At 37.3% G+C, this 10,618-nt stretch overlaps 1 protein-coding gene across 1 annotated transcript; it reads right to left on the bottom strand.

Annotated features, from left to right (window-relative positions):
* Positions 1 to 1,412: 1,412 nt before the first annotated feature.
* Positions 1,413 to 9,955, bottom strand: LOC131956936 (vesicle transport protein USE1). Its single transcript, XM_059321578.1, has 6 exons — positions 9,813 to 9,955; positions 5,375 to 5,424; positions 4,898 to 4,976; positions 3,956 to 4,100; positions 2,437 to 2,615; positions 1,413 to 1,601 (listed from the first exon to the last, which is right to left on the bottom strand). Exons 1-6 carry the CDS (start codon positions 9,912 to 9,914, stop codon positions 1,428 to 1,430), a joined length of 729 nt encoding a protein of 242 aa, XP_059177561.1. The 5' UTR covers positions 9,915 to 9,955; the 3' UTR covers positions 1,413 to 1,427.
* Between the last annotated feature and the right edge of the window lie 663 nt (positions 9,956 to 10,618).

Genomic DNA, 10,618 nt, shown 5'->3' with positions numbered 1-10,618 from the left:
ACGCTACTTCCGATTTCTCAAAAAACTAATGTAAATTTTTAAAGTACTAATAAAATTGCGCACTATTATGCACTTTTTTATTTGGCGTTCACTTGGTGTGCAATTCTTTTGTCTACGAGATTTTATTCTATTTTTAAAACTTTAAGTATTTAAAATGGATTAAAATCATGTCTATAGCCCGAGTTCTCATCCCCTGTTGTTTTATATAAGAATATTCGAGAAAGTTTAGGGGAGATCACTCCCGGTTTGTTTTATATGTGTATTATTTCCATTTTTTTTTTTAGTGATTTCTAATTTATGAAGTCAACACGACTGAAAATATTTGCTTTAAAGCATCATCAGTAGCTCGCGATATCTGAAAGACGATTATCTGTCATGTGGTTCATGACCACAATTTATAGATAACATCGAGCTTGCTACCTCCTCTTAGTTTCAAAACATTTAAAAACTCTTTTTATCTTCCCCTCTGAGCCTTCACTAGATTGACCGACCCTTCGATTGCAAACATTCTCGTGAACCACAGTTCACCAGACAGTTAGGGTGATCGCGTCCTCTACTGTTATTGAATATAGTAATCTACTATCTTTTATTTTGTTATCTCCCCTTAGTTTCGAAACCGTTTAATTAATTTTTTCATTTTGTATTCGAAGAGGAAAGTATCTGGAAAGTATGAAAGAAATCGCTGCATTAGAAGTGGGTAAAAATTACTAAACCTGCCACAAACAAAAAGATGTTGTGAACTAAATAAAGCTTGTAAAAAGGAGAAAATAAATGATTTTCTTTAACTTTATAATAATACACCACTATTTAAAATCACTATAAAGAAAAGTGTGAGTAACGGTATTATGCATTTAATAACTTAAACTTTTTAATAGTAGTGTATTATTATATATTTGAAGAAAAAAAAAATATTTTCTCCTTAACTATAAAAGCGTGTTAAAACTTTTATTTTAATTTTCTTTTACTTTTCTCTCTTTGGCTTTTTAAATTTTACATACTTTGTTTTTTGAATTAACAAATACTTTGGTTTTTAAATTAACAAATACTTGACTGCAGCTAGTAAAGCGAACATCCACACACATTACCAGCCCACAATGGAGTACTAGTGGAACGGTAGATAATCGAGAAAAACCAAGACATTAAACTATGAAATAGTTACTTCCCTTTATTAAAAGGATGCATACATCGTTGTTAATTTAATCGAGTTAGTTTTTGTTAATGGACTAATACATTAGAAAGAAAACCAGTTTCTAGCTGTAATAAAGTTTCTTTCGGTTCATATTGTAGTTGTAGCATGAAACCCCTCATCCAAGACATAATGAGGGGCTCCTACCTTACGTCTCTGATGTTTATTTCCTTGGACTAGCATTGGTAATCACACAACAAACAATTGAAGGAATCAGACAAACAAGCAAGTGATAACATGTTTATTTAGAAAATATTCTCATAAAGAGCACCATACAAACAAAAGTAACCATGACAAGAACTAACATGACCCAGATCCACCAGGAGCAAGTCTTGGTGTGGGCTTCAAGGCGCTCACTCTCCACCTTCAACTTGCTCATGTTTACATCAGCTAGCTGTGTGCTTTCTGCTATTTTCTAGAAAACAAACCAGATCAACACATTGATTTATAGCAGCCATCATCAGCATATGACCTACTAACCTTTGTATCTCACTGACCACCCTCCCAGCTATTGATCTACTGACCTTTGTTCCCTAACTGACCACCGTCCCAGCAATTAACCTATTGACCTTTGTATCCTCAAGGACACGCCTCCCAGCTATTGACCTTCTGACCTTTGTATCCTCAAGACTACCCTCCAAGCTATTGACCTACTGACCTTTGTATCCTCAAGGACCACCCCTTCAGCTATTGACCTACTGACCTTTGTATCCTTATGACCAACCTCCCAGCTATTGACCTACTGACCTTTGTATCCTCATGTACCACCCTCCCTGCTATTGACCTACTGACCTTTGTATCCTCATGGACGACCACCATCCCTGCTATTGACCTACTGACCTTTGTATCCTCATGGACGAACACCCTCCCTGTATCGACCTACTGACCTTTGTATCCTCATGGACGACCACCCTCCCAGCTATTGACCTACTGACCTTTGTATAATCACGGACCACCCTCCCAGCTATTGACCTACTGACCTTTGTATCCTCATGGACCACCCTCCCAGCTATTGACCTACTGACCTTTGTATCCTCACGGACCACCCTCCCAGCTATTGACCTACTGACCTTTGTATCCTCATGGACCACCCTCCCAGCTATTGACCTACTGACCTTTGTATCCTCATGGACCACCCTCCCAGCTATTGAACTACTGACCTTTGTATCCTCACGTACCACCCTCCCAGCTATTGACCTACTGACCTTTGTATTCTCATTGACCACCCTCCCAGCTATTGACCTACTGACCTTTGTATCCTCACGGACCACCCTCCCAGCATCTGATATATTCCTCCTGAGAGCTTGAGTGTGGAACAACATTTCCTCTGCCAATTTTTCCTGCAGCCTGTGATGGTGGTGCATGATGGTGTTGATGTCATCCTCCTCTGAGGCAGGTTTGTGGCCGTTCTTCACAACTACTGAGTTATCTGCACATGGAAGTAATCTATTCATTTCACTAAACCTGCTAGGTTCACTCAGCAGATTGGGTTTAAAACCTCTCACCTGTCTGGTTTAAAACCTCTCACCTGTCTGGTTTAAAACCTCTCTACTGTCTGGTTTAAAACCTCTCACCTGTCTGGTTTAAAACCTCTCACCTGTATGGTTTAAAACCTCTCATCTGTCTGGTTTAAAACCTCTCTACTGTCTGGTTTAAAACCTCTCTACTGTCTGGTTTAAAACCTCTCACCTGTCTGGTTTAAAACCTCTCACCTGTCTGGTTTAAAACCTCTCACCTGCCTGGTTTAAAACCTCTCTCGTCTGGTTTAAAACCTCTCACCTGCCTGGTTTAAAACCTCTCTCGTCTGGTTTAAAACCTCTCACCTGTCTGGTTTAAAACCTCTCTCCTGTCTGGTTTAAAACCTCTCACCTGTCTGGTTTAAAACCTCTCACCTGTCTGGTTTAAAACCTCTCACCTGTCTGGTTTAAAACCTCTCACCTGTCTGGTTTAAAACCTCTCTACTGTCTGGTTTAAAACCTCTCACCTGTCTGGTTTAAAACCTCTCACCTGTCTGGTTTAAAACCTCTCACCTGTCTGGTTTAAAACCTCTCACCGGTCTGATTTAAAAACCTCTCACCGGTCTGGTTTAAAACCTCTCTACTGTCTGGTTTAAAACCTCTCACCTGTATGGTTTAAAACCTCTCACCTGTCTGGTTTAAAACCTCTCTACTGTCTGGTTTAAAACCTCTCACCTGTCTGGTTTAAAACCTCTCTACTGTCTGGTTTAAAACCTCTCACCTGTCTGGTTTAAAACCTCTCACTGGTCTGGTTTAAAACCTCTCACCTGTCTGGTTTAAAACCTCTCTACTGTCTGGTTTAAAACCTCTCACCTGTCTGGTTTAAAACCTCTCACCTGTCTGGTTTAAAACCTCTCACCTGTCTGGTTTAAAACCTCTCACCTGTCTGGTTTAAAACCTCTTACCTGTCTGGTTTAAAACCTCTCACCGGTCTGATTTAAAAACCTCTCACCTGTCTGGTTTAAAACCTCTCACCTGTCTGGTTTAAAACCTCTCACCTGTCTGGTTTAAAACCTCTCACCTGTCTGGTTTAAAACCTCTCACCTGTCTGGTTTAAAACCTCTCATCTGTCTGATTTAAAACCTCTCAATTGTCTGGTTTAAAACCTCTTACCTGTCTGGTTTAAAACCTCTCACCGGTCTGATTTAAAAACCTCTCACCTGTCTGGTTTAAAACCTCTCACCTGTCTGGTTTAAAACCTCTCACCTGTCTGGTTTAAAACCTCTCACCTGTCTGGTTTAAAACCTCTCACCTGACCTTGACCTCCCCAGAAGCTCGTCTCTGACATCTTGTTCACATTTAGATTTAGCCTTGACCTGGAGTTGACGAGCTGAGGGACTGTTGATGCTGACAGGCTTGAGCTTGTCTGTGATGAATGATCTCTCTGCTACACACGGCTGGTGACACAAGTCAAGTGGGCTTAAAGGTTACCATAGAGCTTCATAATTGATGGAAACATTAAAGATTACCATAGAGCTTCATAATTGATGGAAACATTAAAGATTACCATAGAGCTTCATAATTGATGGAAACATTAAAGATTACCATAGAGCTTCATAATTGATGGAAACATTAAAGATTACCATAGAGCTTCATAATTGATGGAAACATTAAAGGTTACCATAGAGCTTCATAATTGATGGAAACATTAAAGATTACCATAGAGCTTCATCATTGATGGAAACATTAAAGATTACCATAGAGCTTCATCATTGATGGAAACATTAAAGATTACCATAGAGCTTCATAATTGATGGAAACATTAAAGATTACCATAGAGCTTCATAATTGATGGAAACATTAAAGATTACCATAGAGCTTCATAATTGATGGAAACATTAAAGATTACCATAGAGCTTCATAATTGATGGAAACCTGTTTACATCAATGTTGTTAATTTAAGCATTTGAAGTCTACAATAATTCCATATGGACATTGTACTACATCACATTCCTATACATCTAATTCCATTGACTATTTGATAACATTTTAAAATATTTCAACATTGGACCGACATATGCAACCTACCATCAATACAATTCTTACAAAAGTTTCAGTTCAACCTACCATCAACACAACTGTTACAAAACCTTTTGAAGCTTGAAACTAGCTTTTATTAAATTTACAAAAACTCTAGTGCACATAATGATTAGTAATCTGTATACTTGAAAATATGGTATACTTCAAATTTTACCTGCTTTTCTGCTTCCGCCAGCCCTTTGAGAAGGTCGACCTTTTTCTGGTATTCTAACAAAGTTTCCTGAGAAGGTTTACTGTAGAGAATAAATAGATACAGTCAAGTGTGGCCGCTTGCAATCAAATATTTGCTTTCACATTCTATCTGCCCTCCTCCAGCCTGTTCTCACATTCTATCTGCCCTCCTCCAGCCTGTTCTCACATTCTATCTGCCCTCCTCCAGCCTGTTCTCACATTCTATCTGCCCTCCTCCAGCCTGTTCTTCCATTCTATCTGCCCTTCTCCAGCCTGTTCTCACATTCTATCTGCCCTTCTCCAGCCTGTTCTCACATTCTATCTGCCCTTCTCCAGCCTGTTCTCACATTCTATCTGCCCTCACCCAGCCTGTTCTCACATTCTATCTGCCCTCTGTCCGTTTAATTCTTCTTTACCATCAACAATAAACGACAATTTTAAATTGAGGAACTAAACAAACCTCTGTGACTTCCTGACTTCTGACAGCAGGTTTTGCAGTGCGCCAATATACTGCGGAATCATAATCATGGTGATGCATTAAAAACAAAATCACAGAAAGTACTAATGCAATTTAATTTAATTTTGCAAACCATGTGACCAAACACAAAAGCTGACCTTTAACCCAGTGGGGCATCCTCTAGCAACATTGTACAGCTAGGTATCCAGAGTTCCCTGTGGCTATCTTAGCACATGCGGGTTCATTGATTAGGGAATCAGGGTTGTCAAATTGTACCAGAACAATTTTTTTTTGTGGTACTAGCTGATGCATTTGAATTTGCACACACACTAGAATTGAATTATGTGGTACTAGCTGATGCATTTGTATTTGCACACACACTAGAATTGAATTATGTGGTACTAGCTGATGCATTTGTATTTGCACACACACACTATAATTGAATTATGTGGTACTAGCTGATGCATTTGTATTTGCACACACACTATAATAATTAAATTATGTACACATAGTAAAGGAAGTCTCACTGGTTTAGAGATTTTAAAGATACCGGCAGGAGTGGGAAATAATAAGTTTTATTTATATTGGTTTCTTCTTCTTCTACTAGGCATGCTGCCCAGCTTCGCTTAGGCTTTCGAAAACATTGAGAATTTGCATGCTTAATTAATTCGCCCGAGGGTCGGTCTACGACCTCAAGAGTTATGAAGAGGTTTAATCCGTGGACATTTTTTTTCGATTTATAGCTCATATAAGGTACCGGTCAGTCGAGGTCAGTTTTGACCCCCTCATCGTAGACTTTTCGGCCAACCGGCCCCCGTGTTCTGTCGCCCCAAGGCAAGATCCTGCCAAATTTGAAGCGCCTGCGGTGCCGGGAAGTGCCCTATCGGACACCCGACAATCTAGATCTAGATTCCTAAAAGATTTTTTTTTTAAGTTTAGCCCGAGCATAATAAAAATAAATACATTAACCAAGTTGACTTGGTGTGTCTCGAACCCGCACCACCTGCGTGGTTTAATGTACACTAACATCTTCGCTATTTAGGCAGATGACGTCAATAGTTAATGTATAAGCAATAGTGACGTCACAGTTTTATGCGTTCTTTTTCACATATATTAATGCTTTTCCGGTTGCATAAATAATACTGTTTCTCTACATTCGAATACGCCTTAAATTTTTATTTTTCTTCTTTAAATAAAATTGTGGTTATACATTTAAAACATCTAACATATTATTTTCAACAAAAGTCCGTAAAAAATTCTCGATATATCGCTGCCGATTCTGACGTGATGTCCGGCGAAAATTTTTTGCGGACAGAGAAAGAGAGAGAGAGAGAGAGAGATGTGCGCACATTGGGCTTTTATAAATTAGGATTATTAGATGTTTTTTATTTTTTTAGTTAAGATATTTTTTTCTGGAAACTACAGTTTAATAACATATTAATGTGCCTTTGCTTTTGAATCAGGCTTTTTTATAAAAAAGAAAGTAGTTCCAATGACTACATTAAATATAGGCCTCTTTATTTTAATTTAAAATAAATGTGTACCCGTGTCCAATAATGGAATCTCCCTGAAACCCGCTCCCCTGGTGTTATATGATTCATTGGCTGATGTCAAATATAGCTGAATTTTTTACACTGGTACAACACTTTCATTCATAATTATTATTAATTAATAATTATGGCACAATAGGCCCTAATAGAATCTTCTTTAAACAGGGGTGTTTGGTTGCTAATAGTTAACTAACTATGCATATGACTTTCTTTATATTTTATATGACAAGCAAGTCCTTTGTTCTGGTTTGATTCAGTGCTAGATCTACATCTAGTAATACTTTGATTAGGCTACTTAGTACTTACTTACTTCATTAAACTTCTGACTTCATCATCAAAAATGGTCGTGCTTGAAAAATTTATAGGCCTACTTACTTACTACTAAGGGGCATTTTTAGCCCTGGCACCTATAGCATGTTTTTATAACTTGAAAACCCGACATTTTAGTCGTGGTAAACAATTTTTTAAAGTTATTCTAAGAAGGTCTATGGACCTACTTTAGCAGCCATCTTGTTTAAGTTTTTTTTGTAAACTTATAGTGGGAGATTCATGGGAAGCCACTCTATTTTACAAATGGCTGAAGTGTTTATATAATATATAATTATATAATATATAGCAAACCTTGCTCACAAACACTGCTGTTTAAAGTTAATTTCTGTCTGGGCTATATTGATATATTTATTATTTAGTCATTGATTTTGGTTTATTATTCAATTATCTATAATATTTGACACAAATAGATCGCAATATAGGCCTACTTCTATTAAAGCAACACTACTTAACAGTGAGGCAACTCTGTCGCACATTAAAAGCAATGATGTGACATTACGATATTGTATCGTTTTAGGTATGTAAAATCGCCCGCGACTAGTAATGTGAAAAACAGGTGACTCCTTAAATTTTAATAATTATATCACATTTTGAGGAGGATTTATGTTTTGAAAAATACAAAAATGTGTCCTTGTTTCATTTATATACCTGTTTTTAAACAGTTGGATTAAAACTTTTCAGTAATAAATGAAGACTAGCGATGTTTTCATCAGATGCAACCATGCTCATTTACTATAGTAGCCATCTTGTTCAAGTTTTATTTTGTTAAACTTATAGCTGGAGATTCAGGGGAAGCCACTATTTTATATAGCAAATCTTGCTCGCAAACACTGAAGTTTAAAGTCTTAAAGTTAATGTCTGGCCAATATATATTGATATTTTTAGCCATTGATTTTGGTTTATTATTCATTTATGTATAATATTTGACACAAATATATCACAATATACTTCTATTAAAGCCTTGAAAACTTTTTCGTACAATACTAGAGTAATGTCGCGTCTGCCGACAGACGTAGCAAAAAAATCGGAACTCCCGATTTCCATTGAGTGCCATTCAATAACCGTTTCACATAGAAACAAACCCAAAGTACTGTTACTCCACATTATTTCTAGTTTAATCACATATGATTCATTTTGTATTCATACGCATAGCATTGGATGTATTAACATTTTCAGTGGTGAGACTCTGTGCGGACACTAAGCGCACTTAGTGAGACCCGATCAGTGTTTCTTCCAGGGGGGGGGGACAACAACGGGGGACGACACGAACGGGGGACGGACGGACACTTGATATTTCGGGGAAGAGGGGACACTGGTAAAAGTATGTTTTCTATATGAATTCCATTTTGTACGTGGGGGGGGGGGGGGCTGCTGAAGTGATACCTGAAAGAAACTCAGGATTTTATTTCACTTTTTGCTTAGTAGACACGTTTGATGATCTAAAATATTTTTAAAACCTAAAAACATTACAAAAAACTTAGAGATCTAGATTTAGACTTAAGTTTAAATATAAATCTGGAGTATCAAGATTAGTTCAAAGCTTCTTTTTACTTAAAGTGTAAGAAATATACTCTGATTTTTCGTTAGTGTCCGCCAAAGGTTAACCCTCAAAAAAGGTATATCCCTTATGCGGACACTCCAATTTTTCCTCTAAGATGGCTTCAATAACCTTAACTACGATATTTATAGCTTTTTATATATTTATATAAGCTATTTATAGTTAACCCAGTTTTAACGAAGCTATGATTGGTTTGATTTATTCCTCTAACTCGGGGCCTAGTGCTCTTCATCAGGGTGAGGTTCCCTACACAAAATGTCATACATCGCAACTTTGAAAAATTCCAATTAATCTCTCTATTGAGTGAAATAAAAGAACTTGACCCAGATGTGTTTAAAAATGGACAAGCTTAGTGTTGTTTGCTGTAGTTTCGTATAAAACATACATACAATTATTTAAGCAAAAAACAGCAAGGTGTCCAAACGGGGGAAACTTTACTCCAGCCGCGGCGATTTTGCGTACCTAAAGCATTAGATTACCAACATTATTATTTATTAATAATTTAAATTAGTTAAAATTAGGCCTACTACTCACTATATTACTATAGACTAAATAATAAGGCCGATGCTAGCTGGAATAAGATACGCATGCGCAATGGAGAGAAACTACGACTAGACGCTAAATACTATTTAGTAAATAGTGAATGAGCATGGTTGCAAATCGTAAGTTTGAGGGGGGGGGGGGTCAAATAGAAAGTTTGTCCCGGGCGCCGGAAAGGGTCGCTACACCTCTGTTTTGCAGTCATTCACTGTGTCAGACGTGTCCGCCGGCGCTCGGAAAGGGCGCGATTTGGCGCTACCGGCTAGACTGTGAGCAATATGCCTTTATGATTGCATTTAAATTGTGTTTATGTTATGAGTGTTGCGTTTGTTTTTTCGTTTGTGTTTTTTTTTTTTTGCGTTAGTTTCATAGTTTGTGTTGTGTTTAGTTTTGTTCTGTTCCCAAGTTGGTACATTTAAAAAAGATTTACCGTGGGCCTACAGATCTAAATTTACCCGTATACCTTTTCAAAACGCCAATCTCTATTCTCTTTATCTTCTGCCATTATCTGGCATTGTCCTAATAATCTGTTAAAGTTTATCTCAATACGTGTAGTTGACGCCATTGTTGTTATTGTTTTTAGGGTCTTACTACTTTCCGACAGCTACAAATTCTACTAAAAAGATTTGACCAAAAGCTGACACTAAAATGAAGAAATTAAAGGATTTTCTTAAAATATAAAAAAGAAACCACAAATTAAAAAACTAAAAAGAAAAGAGTGGGTCTTTAATTAAATTTTAATAGGCTAAAGTACACAGACATAATATTAATTTTAGTAGGCCGCTGCTTTTCATTTTAGTCATTAAAATATTGGATCACGAGCCGACCCGCGGCGTATCATATGCCGGTATTTAGTTGTTTTATTTTCTACTTTTCAGTAATTCATAATTTGTGAATTCGACAGTACCAATGCTGCCACTGAAAATATTTGCTTTAAAACACTATCAAAAGGTCGTTAAGAACGATAACACCACCCACACCACCACATCCGTGAAAACAGCTTCCTCTTAGTTACCTCCCCTAAGTTTAAAATCGTTTCAAACTAAATTATCTGCCCCTAATACTAATAGCCGTCACTATTGTTGCGATTGTAAATATTTAGCGTGAACCAAAGCTCACCAGACCATGTGAGGGTGGTAGGGATATGCCTAGAGAGGGGGCTGCTAGGCGCGCTTACAGCTTGGTGTTTTCTAGCGTATCCAAGAAGAGAATTATATATAGGTAGAAGATTATTATTGATGAATATGGTACTATTAACCTATAGAAAAT

The sequence above is a fragment of the Physella acuta genome, unplaced genomic scaffold (genome assembly GCF_028476545.2).
Source record: "Physella acuta isolate Inbredline_101_S28 unplaced genomic scaffold, ASM2847654v3 ptg000079l, whole genome shotgun sequence".
NCBI lineage: Eukaryota > Metazoa > Mollusca > Gastropoda > Physidae > Physella > Physella acuta.
This window is presented reverse-complemented; position numbering and strand designations above follow the sequence as displayed.

Coding starts and splice junctions, on each gene's coding strand:
- LOC131956936 (XM_059321578.1), bottom strand. CDS start 9,914: ATGGCGTCAACTACACGTATTGAGATAAACTTTAACAGATTATTAGGA. Junction 4,101..4,897: donor TGGCGGAAGCAGAAAAGCAG/GTAAAATTTGAA, acceptor TTGTGTCACCAG/CCGTGTGTAGCAGAGAGATC. Junction 1,602..2,436: donor TGGTCCGTGAGGATACAAAG/GTCAGTAGGTCA, acceptor TTTGTTTTCTAG/AAAATAGCAGAAAGCACACA.